The 16,555-nt window shown below is 36.4% G+C and overlaps 3 protein-coding genes, 1 long non-coding RNA gene and 1 other non-coding gene across 6 annotated transcripts; 3 read left to right on the top strand and 2 right to left on the bottom strand.

The window, feature by feature from the left end:
* Positions 1-174: 174 nt before the first annotated feature.
* On the bottom strand, positions 175-2,181 carry LOC121766349 (60S ribosomal protein L17-2). Of its 2 annotated transcripts, XM_042162620.1 has the most exons (7): positions 2,136-2,181; positions 1,983-2,019; positions 1,850-1,890; positions 811-1,041; positions 624-726; positions 474-541; positions 175-364 (listed from the first exon to the last, which is right to left on the bottom strand). In XM_042162620.1, the coding sequence occupies exons 1-7, from the start codon at positions 2,136-2,138 to the stop codon at positions 323-325; spliced, it is 525 nt and encodes a 174-aa protein (XP_042018554.1). In that variant the 5' UTR covers positions 2,139-2,181; the 3' UTR covers positions 175-322. The 2 variants fall into 2 exon arrangements, with proteins under 2 accessions (XP_042018554.1, XP_042018553.1); XM_042162619.1 differs by lacking the exon at positions 2,136-2,181 and having other exon boundaries at positions 1,983-2,028.
* Positions 1,390-1,522, bottom strand: LOC121769587. The gene has a single exon (XR_006043616.1). It is a non-coding gene; the product is annotated as a small nucleolar RNA snoR74 (small nucleolar RNA).
* Positions 2,182-5,050: 2,869 nt separating the features above from the next.
* LOC121767603 lies at positions 5,051-5,922 on the top strand. Its single transcript, XR_006043158.1, has 2 exons — positions 5,051-5,318; positions 5,493-5,922. It is a non-coding gene; the product is annotated as an uncharacterized LOC121767603 (long non-coding RNA).
* A 962-nt stretch (positions 5,923-6,884) lies between these two features.
* On the top strand, positions 6,885-11,150 carry LOC121766536 (ELMO domain-containing protein A-like). The gene is made up of 9 exons (XM_042162793.1): positions 6,885-7,149; positions 9,537-9,646; positions 9,728-9,796; positions 9,913-10,028; positions 10,117-10,171; positions 10,328-10,448; positions 10,528-10,575; positions 10,652-10,746; positions 10,819-11,150. The coding sequence occupies exons 1-9, from the start codon at positions 7,077-7,079 to the stop codon at positions 10,915-10,917; spliced, it is 786 nt and encodes a 261-aa protein (XP_042018727.1). The 5' UTR covers positions 6,885-7,076; the 3' UTR covers positions 10,918-11,150.
* Positions 11,151-12,114: 964 nt separating this feature from the next.
* LOC121769366 (REF/SRPP-like protein At1g67360) lies at positions 12,115-13,593 on the top strand. The gene is made up of 3 exons (XM_042166155.1): positions 12,115-12,308; positions 12,396-12,638; positions 12,972-13,593. The coding sequence occupies exons 1-3, from the start codon at positions 12,126-12,128 to the stop codon at positions 13,419-13,421; spliced, it is 876 nt and encodes a 291-aa protein (XP_042022089.1). The 5' UTR covers positions 12,115-12,125; the 3' UTR covers positions 13,422-13,593.
* Positions 13,594-16,555: the final 2,962 nt, after the last annotated feature.

Genomic DNA, 16,555 nt, shown 5'->3' with positions numbered 1-16,555 from the left:
AACAAGAGCCAAAATTGTCAGTGCAATTTCATAACAAGTCGATGCATTAAAATAGGTAAATAATTTCCACACGCTATTTTGATTGGATTCACTCGACAAAAACCCATTTTGATAAAAACACAATTCCAAAAAATATATAAAAAGAGAGAGATCTCAAAGCAGTGGGAAAAATGATGAACCAAAGAAATAGATCGATTAAGATGTTAAACCCAAAACCCAAAACGCAGGTCAAATAGCAGAACTTTGGTTTAAAACAAAATAGAAAACACAAACTTTCATAACCCGAACTACTTTATGATCAAACAAAAGGTCAAAATATAGCTCAAGCCTTCCTGGGCTTGCTAGTTGCCAACTGCGACTCAGCCTGCAATGAAACAAGAAAACAACATTCGCAATTAATCAACCATAGGAAATACAGAATTAGCATCACTAATAGAGAAGGATTTCTAAACATGCAAAGGACAAATTGTTACCTCTTTTTTCACCGATTCTTCTTTCTCTGACAAAATCAATTCGATGTGGCAAGGTGAAGACATGTAAGCTGAGAACAATAATATAGTATTAGTTCAACCCACGATTTAAGAGTTGGTGAAAGGAAGAGAATAGAAGACGTGCAAACATACGGTTAATCCTTCCATGAGCACGGTATGTGCGACGCCTTTGCTTCTGGGCCTGGTTAACCTGAATGTGAGAAATGAATAGAGCATCCACATCCAAACCTTTCACCTGTTGAAAAATATATCATTAGATATATGCACCATAAATGGGAAAAATATCAAAACAGCGAGCAATTAAGAGAAGCATATATACCTCAGCATTGCTTTCTGCATTCTTGAGTAAATCCAAGATGAACTTGGCAGATTTCACTGGCCAGCGACCCTGACCATTAGAATGTCTGTTCTTGGCCTGAGCAGTTCGCCCAACACCACCACAGAAACGAGTGAAAGGAATGGCTTGTTTGTGGGCAAGCACATCCTCCAAGTACCTCTTGGCCTTGACTAGTGGGAGTTTCCTGATGGCGTGCGCTGTTTCCCTCGTGTTCTGAAAAACAAACCACCATACTTCATTACTCCATCAATGAATAGCAACATTAGCAATACACCATTCAGTTTTGCAACAGAGCAAGACAATGTTGTAAGCAATTAAGAAAAGTAAATGAGATTACATACAAGTAACAGCTACCCCAACATTGCTTTATATTACACAACTTCTATCCCCTGAAGCTCAAAAATGCTAAATCTACACACTTCTACAGCACAAAGATGTAAATATAAAAAATTACTCGATACATGGCCTTTAAAAATCTGTTTATTTAAACATCATTTAAGTATAACCTAGAATCAGATTTTTGGTAAACAACATCAACAAGACAGATAAGATTATGTCCAAGCATGTAGCATTGTTTACTGAACCATCAATCATAAGAAAATAGAAGGCGGTTCACCCAATAACATTGCACAACTTTTATCCCTGACGTTTACGAGAGACCAATTCACAAATGGCAATAGATCCCTGCTTTTATCATCAGGTTGAAGGTATAATGTCCTAACAAGGCTAAACCCCGGAATAGTGACTAAATGACATAAAAAGCTATCTATGAATACCAACACTAGATTAACATTGGCCTCTACTGAATACTAAAACTATCTACAATCCCTAAAAAGCTATACATGAACCCTAAAACTATATCTAAATTGACGCTTTCACCCACGTTAGATTTCATTTCGGGAAATAGAGTTCAAGCGTTACATCCACACACCGATTAATTTACTGAATAAAGCAAATAAGGCTATTTATCAACGAACAAGCCATGACCAATCATAGACACGAACATAATAGAGAAATTTACCTTAAAGTGAACTCTGAGGTCGGATCCTCGAGCTTTGCAGGCTGCAACAAAATTATACAAACGTAACAAAAACAGCAAACAATATACAAAAAAACAGAGCTGAATAAATCATGATAAAACAACAGAAATTTACATTTGGTGATATTATCAGGCTCCCTCGAGTACTTCACCTGTAGCATTCGAGAAGAAACTAAAGGTCAGGAATCTATAAACAATAGTGTAAAACGAAACGCAATTGGAGAGAAATCGATGAGTAGTTTGTGACAAAAGAGATGTTGAACGGTACCATTGTTGCTGCGGCTGCTTCTTCTAGGTATGGAAGTCGATTAGCCTTCTTCGAAGGAGAAAGTGAAGGCTGCACAAGACTTTATAGATAAACCCTAGTCCTCAATTAGGTTAATGGACTGGGCTTTATTATATTGGGCCTCAATCTGTTTTAACTCTCATCAATAAAGAAACCAGGAGTAGTAAATTATTTATTGGGCCACGGTGCTTGTTTATGCTGTTCTATGTCAAAAAAAGTGTACTATAATCTTAGGGCTGGGAAAAAATATTGAAATACCGCACTTACCGTATCTCAATAATACTGAAAATATCAGTTTTTCGGTATACCGTAATTTTTGGTAATGTATCATACCGTATTGAAATCTTTCAGTACGGTAACGATATCAATTTTCTTATACGCAGTATACCGTGGTATACCGAATCCATGAAATATCACATAATTTTTATATTATATTTAATATAATTATATATAAAATAGAATTAAAAGAAAAAATTTCCAAAAATCATATTTTTAAATATTTTGTGTACAAAATAGATTTTTTTTACATAATGACATAACGGTATTAAGGTATAGCGTACCGTACTTCGGTATACTGTAAAAGTGTAGTATACCGCAATAACGGTGAGGTAATGGTATAAAAAATTAACCATGCCGAATTTTCGGTATACGGGTTGCGGTATATCGAAAATTCGATATTGTATCGGTATGATATTTTATCATACCGCAGTTTTCGGTATGGTGTGTGGTATGGTGTTCTTGGTACGGTATATACCGTACCGATCCATCCTAACTAGATAAGCTACTATTGCTTCTCATCTAAGATGGCATCGGCATTAGCGGCACCGCGCATACACATATCCTAAGCATTATCCACATATTTTGAGCATCGTCCAAAATCGTGGGCATATTTTACTACACGATTTTTAATTTTTTTATAACAGAACACAAATTATACATAGCTCACAGATTGAACGTCATAACTCGTGCTCATGCACGCACGGGTGTGCAATGTCGTGCTCCGGCATTGAGTACGCATGCTTACACCGAAGAAAGTGATCATGTGAATGCTCTTAGAGTGGCAAGTGGTTCGAGCCTAATGCTCAATTGATGTTCAAAAATTGACTTTTTGTACTATAAATTTCATTTTTGGCAATTTCATAACTATAAAGTAAATTCCAATCTAATAATCTTAAGGACCTTCAGTTTCTCAGATATGGGCAGAATTGAGATTATTTCCATGCATTTATGAGTGTTCAGTGCAGGGGCGGACGTAGAAAAAAATTGCAGTAGGGGCTGCACTATATGGAGTACTTCTTTCGTCCGCGAATAATTGTCTCTTATTTCCTTTTCTCATTCGTACGCCAAAATAATCTCATTTATCCTTTTATTACTTTTGGTAAGTGGAGTTTACGCTTCATTAACTCGTCTCACTCATATTTCATCGTAAAACTAATATAAAACGTAGAACTTATATTTCATTAACTTTTTCTAGTCAGTTTTAATTGTATATGTTAAAATTAGACCGAGTCAAAGTAGTTGAAATAATGAAATATTTTTTGAGTGATATACGAAATAATATGTATTAAATAAAATATTAACTCCAATTGAATAAATCAAATATTGTCTACAGTAGTTGTTAAGATGGAAAAGGAAATGAAATAGTGAAAGATAGAATTTGAAGATTAAATTACTAAATAACCTTTATTCGATTACTTAATTAATAAGAATATATTCAATATTAAAATGTGATATCTCTATTTTTTCTATTTGAAGAAATCAAAAGGCTTTCAGCTCGACACTACTTCCAAGAATTAAAACTATCACTAGAAATAACTTTCAAATATACTCTTATAATTATTTACATTGGATTTTGGTCATCTTCTTCCTCAAATAGCCGACAACCATATTTTTGAATTCGCATATGCAGATTTCAAATTTACAAATTTAGTTTAGCCTCTGTCTATCATTTATGCTAGGTAATTTAGTGTTCAATAGAATTGATTTGGTAAGGGCTCAAGATTGTCTTTTGAATTTTTTAAAAAATTTGCAGTAGGATAGATGGGAAAAAAATTTAGTGTTTGTATAATCTCAAAAACAAATGAGGAAACATAGAATTACAGAATTTACTTAAGACACCATTAAAATATCAACTAGAATCACAAAAATAGCACAATATAGGTCATTAGGGCTGGATGGCTCTTGTAATTAATATGTGATCAGCATCGTTTTAGGAAGATTCGATGCATATGAAATATTTCCTCTAAACGGAATATAATATATATTCCAAAAAAAACTTTAATACTACTATATAATTGTAATGTGGTACTATATTTTAAACATAAATGAAATGATTTTTGTAGCATGGACCTAATATAATTATTTAATACATATGGATAGACATAATATGTTGCGTGAATTATTGTGATTATGTTACCTGAGGTGTGTAGTTTATGCATGTTTATTTATTTCCTAGTTAGTAGAATTTGTAGATGGAAAAATATAGTAATTGTTTTAATTTTTACCAAACTATTGTTTCCTTTGTAGTTTATTTCCTTTTATTTTAATTTTTTTTACAAGTTTAGGATTCTATATATAAAGGCATCATTGTTAGACTATAGAGACACACCTTTGAATTAGTTTTAATACTTATTATCTTACAAAGAAGAGTTAAATTTGGTGGAAAGAAAGAGCTGTGGTGTAAAGTTTAATCAAGGTAAACTTTGATATACTTTCTTTTAGGGACATATCAAATGCTAATTAATTCCTAATCCCAAATTAAGACCTAATCATGTCCGTCCATTCTTCTAATCTAAGGGCCTTATTTAGCCTAGATTTTATTAATTTTTTTCCTTTTATTAGTTTAAATAATATGAAAAGGGTATATTAGTCCATCCAAATTGTTGTGCATCCAATGCTCCAAATTACGCTCAGATTTGCTTTCCTAAATTCTCTCTTCTCCTCTTTTCTTCGTATCAAATTCAATCTTCGAAGATGTTTCTTTCCGAATCACGCGGTTATAATTGATGAACAGATTCGTGCAGTTCAATTTCCTCCGATCTCATCAGCCTATCGCAATTTTCTTTTTGAAGCTATTTTGCTTGTCGATTTATGCCGATCCCATCAGCCTATCGCGATTGTCTTCTTTACGAAGCTATTTTGCTTGTCTTTGTTCAATAATGGCAGGTATGAGTTAATAATTATGTTGTTATGTTTTAATTTTGAATCATTCGATATGCATCTTCTCAATTTTTTGTATTGGAAGTTTATGTTTTTATTCGCTCTGCTGTTTCATATATTCGTTAGTAATTTTTATAATTTTTATAATTTTCATGTTATGATACATGTTTATGTTTTTAGTAGCTGCAATTGAGGATGTTGGAAATCAGCTTTTTGGTGATGGTTCTACTGTGTTGTCAGTGTTGGAGAAAAGAAGAGGTTTGAGGAATTGTATGGTGTTGTGAGGCCTGATGTTATACATGCTCATCCACCAAATGTGGTGAAGTGTAAAGGATCTGGATCCAGGTTGCCTTCTAAGATAGAGGCGGCGAAGAAGGCGGCGTCTAAACCTCCTAGACAATGTGGAAAATGCCATAAAATGGTTAATCATGATTCAAAGAGAAGAGTAAAATACATAAATAAATTAGTTGTTCCTATCACTATTGTTTCTGTTTATTGGCATACATAATTCCTTGTTTTGGATATTCCATAGCATTCTTGTTTCCATGTTGTATGGAAGAATAATAATCTCCACTTATGTTCTGAATGTTATCTCATTTTATTTTTCATATACTGTTAAGTTTGTTTAAAACATTCAGTGTTGCTTACATTTTCAATTATATGTAAACAAATGGACATCAATACAAATTTATAGATTTTTCAATAAATGGTGACATCTCCATTCTTACATAAGCCAAGTCCTAACTACTGAGATTTGAATATAGTGTGTTAGGTGGGCTAGTTGGCTTACAAATTGAGAAGCATTCGGATCGGGCCGGGCCGGGCCATGTGGGAGCACTTATGAGTGAAGCTGGAGTGTTTTGTCTCCTTCCAAACACACTTTCTTTAACTTAATAATTTGTGTTTGTAAATTCCCGGACAACAACAATTGACATGTTTTTTTTTCACTCAATTGAAGATTTACAAAACTAAAATGCATATCTTGTTCCCTTTAATTTTAATAAATTATTTATGATTCAATATTCAGCATGGCATCACATGGAGACTGAAAATTTTTAAAAGAGATAAAAAAATGCATCATTTATTATGTATTGGACTTTTAAAAATTCTAATCACTGAAGTCATAAATTTAGAATTTTAAGTGGCCCATTTTAAATATGATAATACTTTTTTATTTAATAGTGCTTTTGAAATATTGCAATAAGACAATAACTACAACTATTGACAAATCAAGTGGAATCAGATGTATTACTATTCAAATATCTATGAGAATTTATTCAAAATGACTCCGTTATATCTAATTTATTTTTATGAGAATATGCATATCAAACCAGTTTTCATAGTTTATTTAAAAACGGCAAAGGAACCAAATAATTAGGTAATCAATTAAAGAAAACAGATAAAAAACCTCGGATCAATCTCATCAAAATCAGGATACACGAGTCAATTGCATTGATGGTGGAGGGTAATTTCGTCCGTAAATAAACCGACAAAAAGGAGGAAAAAATAAAAATAAGGAATAAATAATGATTTATCCCCTTCGACAGAGCACAGTGACAAAAAGGAGGAAAAAATAAAAATAAGGAATAAATAATGATTTATCCCCTTCGACAGAGCACAGTGATGCCACCGGCTTAGTTATAATCGGTCTGAGACTACAAAGAGCAAAAATGACAACCAAAACGACACCGCATTCTCTCTCTTGACTCAATGCACTCACTCTCTTTGTATCCAATTTCATTGGATTAGCTGCAGAAGCTGAAGATGAGCGACGACAGAATTTCCGGCGGCTGCGTTGCGGTTCGCAGCTTCACGCATTCACGCTCGTCGATTCCTGGTAATTCGCCTTTTTTACAATGTTTTTGATGAATCAATCTGATTTCGTGAGCAATTACTATTATTTCGCCTCAATTGTTCATAACCTTTTTTCCCAAAAAAAAAATCATTTTTGACATATTAATCACGATTTTGGTCGCAATAAAAAGTTTGCAGAGTTTTGAAAATGGTCAAGCATAAATATTTTCTATTTATTTTGTTTTGTTTTATTTCGAAAAAACTCCTTTCTGTAGCTAGATAGTAAGGGTTCGTTTGATTGCCATGTTAGGCATTGATAGTGCCTCTTATCTATGCTTATATGATGTTTGATTGTCATGTTATTAGTATCTCTAGGCCCGAAAAAATGGTCAAAGCCCGCTGAGGCCCGATGGACTACCCATAAATTAGAGATTACACTATACCACCCAAATGTTGTGATAGTGCACTGTTTATCTAAGACAGCCACTTTTACCCTTTCACTTTCTCTCCAACTCATCTTTCTCACACCCATTATTTTTTCTCTCTCTTCTGCAACTTCATCTATTTCTTCTACAACTCAACCCAATTTTTCTACAAGTCGTCTCTCTCTTCTACAATTCCATCCTCCATAGTCCCTTCCTCACTTACAATCCCACGAGATTCTTCTTCTTCTTCTTCTTCCCCCTCTCCCCCCGACATCTCACGCGCTCCATGGCTCGTATCGTCAGAGAGCTCCGCGTCGACTCTCCGTACTGGAACCGGCGATCATTTCTTCATCTAGAGTTTAGGGCTTGAGTTAGTGATTTGGAACTTGCTCCGGTAACTTGGTCAGCCTTCAATTTGTTTGGAACTTGCTTGGCGGTTTCCGTTTCATCGTTATTTTGCTTGATTTTGGATGGAATGATAAGTTTGACAAAGATATGCGTTTCTCTTTGTCGAAATTCAGATTTAAATGTTTTCTTTTTGAGGATTCATTTGCTGAATTTTTATTTAATCATTAGAATTTTGATTTGTGGAAAAGCAATTGCTGCTTGGGAATTGGACGAAGGCAAGGTATGAGAATTGAAATCAAGAACATGGGAATTGAAATCAAGAACATGGCTGTGAAGATGATATAAGCAAGGAGATTTTACAATGAAGAGCTTTTGTAGCAAGGACATTTTTGTCATGTTAAACCTTATCTATGAAACATTATCTTGTTAATCAAACAGCATCATAAAAATACTATCTGACACTATCTTACTTTCGGCCCGAAAAGACTATCTTAAGATAACTATCTTGTTATTTTCTAACATAGCAATCAAACGAACCCTAAGATGATTTATTGTCGTGTTTGCCTTTTTGGTAATTAGGGGATGTTTAATATTGAAAGATCTAGTGATCATATGTTATTGCTCTTGTTTTTACTTTCTCTTAATTATTTTTGTTACTGAAATTAGTGGTTTATATATGTAGCGATTTCGAGTTTTATGGAGCGAATGTTGGCAAATGTATGTCTTAAAAAGCCCAAGTGCATAAAAGCGCAAGTTATTGATGTCTTTTCAAATGCCTAACGTGTTTCAACTTTTGAGGAATGATTACGAAATTTGAAAATAATTTATTAAGATAAACTTACATAAATTGTATACACAACATAATGCCTCTTAATATTTAGTTCTATTTCTAGGATATAATTGCATGACTTATTCATTCTTAGTATATAATTTTGGAAAAAAATTTAACACTATCACTTTAGGAAACAATCTATGAATTAACATTATTACAGTATTAATTAACACAGTACATAATTAAATTACTCCCTATATTTAACTATGAAATAATTTTATAACTGATTTTTCAAATAATTTTTTAATTTAATATATATCTACTTTTTTCTTTCTCTTTCATTTTATTCTTCTATAGCATATTTTCCTTTTGTATTATTAAGGATTATCTCTTCCTTAATTAATATGGAGGGTGATTAGTAAATTCAAAATTATATTAAAATAGATAAATTCTCTTAATTAATGAAATTATGAAAATGACAAAATTATCCTAATTATGTACCCGCTATTTTTACCCTTGAAAATATTCGACTCATATATGAAGAAAAAACTTGTACCTAATTATGTCTTAAATAGTTGTCTATACGCTATTATATTGCTTTATAGAATCATATGGATATTATATAAGGAAAGAATCAACTACAGATAATTCTTTTCATTTAATTGAATTGATTTTTTCTTTCCTTTTCTAGCATACATTTTACAGTGTATATTGAAAACTTAATGGGATTTGCAAAATGAAGTTTAGCTATCAGATTCTATTATGAATCACAAAAGTAACATAAAATTGTGAGAAATACATATCCCTATTATAAGGAAAAAAAGAAGGAAATGCACTTGTTAGTCAAAAGCTGATTAAGGATAATAATGTATTGCACTGGTGCAGATTATGCAGCTTGTGGCACACCAGCATGGAGAGGGAAAAACCTCACTTGTGTTTGCTTCAAGCGAAAGGGAAGCCAGACGCGGATTTGCCTAAATTTGACACCCTTACAGGTAAGGCCATTGCTCGAAATCTATGTGCTGTAGCTTTTGTTTTCGTGTTACTTTATCACTTTGCTCCCTTAAAATGGACAGGAAGAGAGGCTAAAACGGTTGAGACACCGAACTAAAGTTCAGTTTGATGCTTCGAGATTTGAACATCAGGTGTGAAAGCATTCTGAAAAGTGCCTACTTATTCTACTGGTACTTTTCACTTTTTGCAACTGGATTCAAAATGTAGAAACCAGCTTATTCTAGGAAGTTTTGTACTCGAACTTCAGGAAGCACTGAGGGCGTTATGGTCCGCTACATACCCTGGCGTGGAGCTGCAGAGTTTGAAATCTGACCAGTGGAAGGAAATGGGATGGCAGGGAAATGATCCATCTACAGATTTCAGGTTTTGATATCATCGTTGTTGATGTATCTTTCTTCGCAACTCACTCACTCAACGCTTCCGTACATACTCATTTATGGTTCTGTTTCAGAGGAGCAGGTTTCATTTCATTGGAGAACTTGCTGTTTTTTGCCAAGACTTTTTCGGTAACATACTACTCGTTCTCTTCCTTGTTCTTGTCCACGTCGAGCCTGTTGATAGAAATGCATTGATCCACACCAACCATTCCCTCCAATTTCTTGAAAAACTTCATAGATGCAAAAAAGAAATTCCTAGTAACATCTTGTTTTTTTATGTTTCAGCTTTCATTTCAGAGTCTATTGAGGAAGCAAACAGGCAAAAGGGCAATGTGGGAGTATCCATTTGCTGTTGCTGGTGTCAACATTACATTCATGATCTTTCAAATGCTCGACCTCGATGCTAGTAAGTCTACTTTCTGAGTTTTTTCAGTCCGACTATCTTCCCTGTCTAGGCCGGCTACTGTAACCTCAATATTATGCAGTAAAACCACGAACTTCTATCAGGGCGGTTTTTCTTCAGATGTTGTCCGGTGAGCCTACCTCTTATCACCATCGTCTTCATCGCGCTTTCTTGATGGAGTCGACTAACAACTTGGTGTTTTGCAGAGAATGAGTGGGCTTTCGACCTCCTATACTGCGTAGCTTTCATGGTTATGGACAAGCTGTGGCTGGACAAACACGCGACATACATGGAATTCAACGTAAGCAAAACCTCCTAACTCGCCTCGTTGCCATCTCCTTTCGGAAAGTGGCCTCACAATTGCCTTAAACAGGATATTCTAAGATCGACGAGGTCTCAGCTAGAAAGGGAATTTCTAATGGATGATGTGTTGCTGATTGAAGAGATGCCATCCTACAACCTCTTGCGTTGATCGCATCACACTTGCTCTAACCTTTCATAATTCTGACCATCTTAATGTAAATGATATACCAGGTTTTTGCCATAAGTTATTCAACCAATTTGATACTCCTACTAACTAGCTATACTTGTTCAATGCTCGAAGCCCTCTGTCTGTAAATAGTGTTTGAATTTGCAGTTATCGAATCTTGTATTTGAGTTATCTTTGGTTATGGTCGAAATGGATCAGTGAAATTCTCTTCTTAATTTGCATAATATTTTATTATATGATTTAAGCGAAGAAATCAAGAAAGTATGTTAATACTGTTCAATAAAAACTCTGATATTGTTTGGAAAACCGTAAGAAAGCGTAGGCTCCTTGGTCATAAATAAGTGTCACCCATCCCTTCGTCAGCCAATAAAAAATTCACTTTAACTTGGATTTTATAAAATATAACATAAAGTAAATTAAATTTCTTTCTAAAAAAATTGAATCTTACTTTTATATATTAATTTAATATAAAATATAAATAAAACGTACTACTATAATTTAATACTATCAAAATAGTAAAAAGACCATAAATTGGAGTACTCCCTCCATCCGCGAATAGGAGTAGCGTTTCATTTTAGTCCGTCCACGAATATGAGTCACGATTCACTTTTACCATAAATGGTAGGGTCTCATATTCCACTAACTCAATACACTCTTATTTTATTCCCTCCGTCCCAAGATAAGCGACTCACATTCCTTTCTGGACGTCCCAAGATAAGTGAGTCATTTCTTTTTTTGGTATTCTCTACTTTATTAACTCTCTTTCTTTATTCACTTTCTATTTTACTAACAAAACCCCATTTCTTTCAATCTCATGCCAAAAAGTTTGTGCTCACTTACCTTGAGACGGATGGAGTATTTAAAACTATACAAATGAGACTCATATTTCACTAACTTTTATCCACTCACTTTTTTTTAACATTTTTTAAAATTCGTGTCACCTAACTAATAGGACTTCTAATTGGGGAGATATTATAAATTTTAAGTTTAGTAGGAGTAGTAATATAAAAAGGAAATATTTCGTAGAAATCTTAAATTGGCCAATAAATGGTAGATGGGGAAATCGGTAAGATCGAGAAAGTTCGTGGCAAAAGCTAGAAGTTAGAGCAACGAGATCATTCCCAAAGCATGTGATTATTAAATTGTAACGACAGCCGACTTGCTACATATCAACTCCCACGTGTCGACACATGCACCATCAATTTCACCCAATTGTCGATCCCACACCCTCCTTCTCCCTTCTTCTTAAACTCCCTTTCACTCTCTACCTTCTAACGTCAATTGATAACCTATCAATTTCTTCTGCAAACAAAAACCTAGTATCAATTTCTTTATTTCAGATTCCCCACCGACGAGACATGGCTACGCCCCAGGTAATTTAACCTGATCTGCTATTCAATTCTTCATGTTTCGGATTTTTTTTCTTTCTATGTTTTGATCTACTTTTCCCCCTTTTTTAGGTTGAGGTTGAGGTTGAGGTTGAGAGGAGTGATGTGCAGCTGAAGCGTCTCGGATTCGTTAGGTATCTCGCGATCAACGCCGCTGTTGTGGTGACGAATCTCTACGGATACGCCAAGGAGAACTCCGGTCCCCTGAAATCCACCGTCGGGAAGGTCGAGAGCACCGTCACCGCCGTGGTTGGACCCGTTTTTGAGAGATTCAAAGGCGTTCCTGCTCATATCCTCGTTTTTCTCGACAATAAGGTAAAATCTTCGGTGTGTTACAATTTCCTTTTAAATTAGGGTTTTTAAACTTCGGATCCATGTTTATGCTTTGCTTAGAGGTAAATTAGTCATTGATTTCAACTCATCATTGTATAATTGGGAGAGATTATGTTCTGTTTTGAGAGATCATACCCCCAAATCTATTGGCCTATCTTAGTTTAGCTCCTTGAGCAGCAGCTTAGTCAGTTCTGTTGGAGTGTTACTCTCACTTCTCAATACTTTCTCTCTGTTTTTGTTCATTGGATTGTTTGCTTAACTTAGCTACTTATGATTTCTGCTGTCTAAGTTGGGCTAGTTTTTGATGTGGTGTAGGTTGATGAAGCAAGCTTGAAATTTGGAGAATGTGCTCCAGATGCAGCGAAGGCCGTGGCCATAAAGGCTGAGTCGATAGCAAAGGAAGCATCTCGGATTGTGCACGAGCTCGTTGAGGAAGCTAATGTAGAGGGTCCAGTTGCAGCCATGTCTCATGCTGGCAAGATCTCAAAGGATGTTGCAGTGTGTGGATTGGCCGTGGCGTGGTACAAGGCCAACCAGTTCCCGGCCCTGCACGGAGTCTTGGAGATAGCTGCCCCAACAGCCACACATTGGTCGGAGAAGTACAACAGCATTGTCAAAAACTTGGCCTCCAAAGGGTACACAGTTTTCAGCTATGTCCCGTTGGTCCCTGTCGAGGAAATGGAGAAGGCTTATAAGCAGGTTGAGGCGGCGGCCAATAAGAAGACGGATTCTGGCAGCTCGAGTGACTCGGACAAGGAGGAGTAGATTTAGGGTTGTTCAAGTGTGTGATGAGGTTTTCGGACTTTGTTTGCCTCTGTAAATAACTCCTGGACCAACTTGTTAGCTTGATTATCATCCTTCTTTGTCTTGTACATTGGCTGATGCTAAGGCTGTACTAGAATCCCTCTATTGAAGATGATGTTGTTGGTTATATTAACTTGTGTTGTCTATTCTTTTGCGTTGGGTTGGGCTTGCTACTTACACATATCACTACTTCATGCTTTTCTTTTACCCCACACAACAAAATCATTTCTTTTAAGGGCATTGACTGTAAGGCGGACGCTTTCAAGCCACGCCATTTTTTTTTTCCACGTCCCCAGTTTATTTGTCCGCGCCCACAAAAAAAAGGTATCCGCAGCTATAGTGGACACTTTTTTTAGCCACTTTTCATTTTTTTTCATTTTTCATTTATTTTAATTCAATTATAATTAAAATTATCGGACTATACGTAATTAGAAAAAAAACGGCTATAGTTAATAGTTAAATAAATTAAAATTAAACAATAAATTTTTCGTCGTATTAAAGTAATGGAAAAATTATACAACGAAAATTTAATCAATAGAAAATCACAATGTTCTTCACGCTGCGCCACCTCCCCTACGTGCCCAAACTTCTTCAATCAAATCTGTCTGGAGTGTGGTATGTGTTGTGCTCCTGCGCATATCAGTGAAATGTTGGAGCAAATATTCATTACTACGTGGTACACCCATCTGTATCGGCACGGAGGCAACACCGTGACTTGTACTTGCGCCATCTTCCGGTGCCCAACGCTCTACAACAAATCATTCATCTTTTATTATCATATTGTGCAATATGATACATGTTAACATAATATTCGCGACAATATCTTCGTGCCAAACTCGTGTCGGGCACCGTATAATGGCCCTCCCCCTGGCACTCATCATTGAAGAGAGACGATGACTGAAGAACATTGATGTCGTTGTTCGAACCTGCAACACCGAAATAAGCATGCCAGATCCACAAACGGTAGTCAGCAACGGCTTCCAGAATCATCGATGGACCTTTGCTTTTGAAACCAGTAGTGAACTGGCCTTTCCACGCCACCGGGCAGTTTTCCCATTCCCAATGCATGCAATCGATGCTTCCTATCATCCCTGGGAAACCGTGAACCGAACCGTGCATATCTAGCAGTCTTTGGCACTCATCAGAGGTGGGCTTTCGTAGGAACTCCGGACCAAATATTACCCAGATCCTCTTACAAAAATGCATGAGCACCGTTAGGCTAGTTGTCACACACATCTGTAGGTATTCGTCGAACATATCAGCCGGTCCGGCATAGGCAAGCTGCCTAATTGCAGCGGTGCATTTCTGAAAAGTAGACAATCCGATCCGGCCAGTGCAATCACTCCGGAGGGTGAAGCACCGGTACCACTCCGCCAAATTCGTCGTTATATGGTTGAAGAGCTGTTGCGACATTCTGAATCGCCGACGGAAAATCTCGGGTGGATAACAGGGTTATCCACAAAGTAGTCTGCCATTAGACGCTGGTGCGCTCCGTTGTGGTCTCATTGGATTGTCCGACGATGAGTAATCGCACGAGGGATCGCGGCCTCCGCCAATTCTGCCACGCGCGCCGCATCCTCCTCGTCGGCTTGGTTCTGCACCTCTTGAATCAGAGAATTCAACGCGTCATTCCACAAATCGTCTATTTTTAATACCAATTGAATCCACAAATTTTAGTGAGAGAAAGTATGAGTGAAGAGTTGGAATGGTGTGAAAATAATGAAGGGAATCAGGTGTATTTATAGGTAAATTAAATTGAATTTATAAAAAAATGAAAAAAAATCGTCCGCCCCAGTCAGCCGCGCCGCGCACCATCACACCTATCGGCGCGTCCTCGCACTCTTCTCGCCGGAGGGCCTTCCGCCCCAAAAATTGCGTCTGCCTCGGGGCGGACGCTACCCGCACTATAGTTAGGCGGGGCGACGGCGGCATGGGGGCGGCCGGCGCGCCGCCCCTATTGTGGATGCCCTAAGGCCATCTGCAACGCTGTCTTTTATCCGTCCCTTAACAGTCTCTTTAATTACTATTCATGGGCCCCACTGTACTTTTTTGCTCCATCTCTTAACTAAGGGACGGAACCTGCAACCCTCCATCTCTTATCCGTCCCTTAACCGTCTCTTAAATTACTATTCATTCAATTTCATTTTTTATTTTTATTTCCAACAAATTCAATTAATAAAAAACACACTTCATTAAATAAAATAAAAATAATCCTAAAAAAAATTACATAATTAAATTCGTGGCAAAATAAATAAATAAAAAGACATAATTTTAAATATTAGAAATTAAAATGCAAATTATTGACCATAAAAATTCCACAGACGGAAGAAAATCTTAGTCAAACCAAATTTATAATAGATTCGTATGAGAAAAAACAAACGTCATCGATCGCTGTTTGATGAAGTCCACGTCAGGTCATTCAACTGTGTATATTTTGATGCTCTAAATTCATTTTCGTTTTTTATTTTTATTTCCAACATATTCAATTAATAAAAACACATTTCATTAAATAAAATAAAATTACAACATTACATTCTTAAAACAATAAAACAAAACATAATTAAAAATCCTAAAAAATGAAAAATACATAATTTAATTTCTACCGGCGATGATGTGCGTTTATCGGTTGCCAAAGTTTGCCCAAATGTGCTCAATTAGATCATCTTGGAGTTGGGCGTGGGCGGTAGAGTCACGTGTCCTTGCCCGAATAGACAACCCGTCTTGTATAGACGGATGTGTTCCACTTCGAGGCGGACTACTTGCGGTTGAGCTTCCGGGGGCTTCAGGGGTCGAACCAATTTCTCGCCTCGGGTCCTTCGTCTTGGACAATCATGTTGTGCAAGATTATGCACGTATACATGATGTCGACCATGCTCTCCATGAACCACGTGCGAGCTGGGGCTTTGATAATGTTGAAGCGCGCTTGGAGAACCCCGAACGCCCGCTCCACATCCTTCCGAGCAGCCTCCTGCTTCTGAGCAAAAAGAGCCTGCTTTGCGTTCACAGGCCTGGTGCACGTCTTCATGAAGGTTGACCACTTCGGGTAGATGCCGTAGGCAAGATAGTACCCCATTTTATAGCGCCGATTGTTAGCG

This window comes from Salvia splendens, chromosome 15, assembly GCF_004379255.2.
Source record: "Salvia splendens isolate huo1 chromosome 15, SspV2, whole genome shotgun sequence".
NCBI lineage: Eukaryota > Viridiplantae > Streptophyta > Magnoliopsida > Lamiales > Lamiaceae > Salvia > Salvia splendens.
Note: the sequence above shows the minus strand (reverse complement) of the source record. Positions and strands in the feature narration are given on the sequence as shown.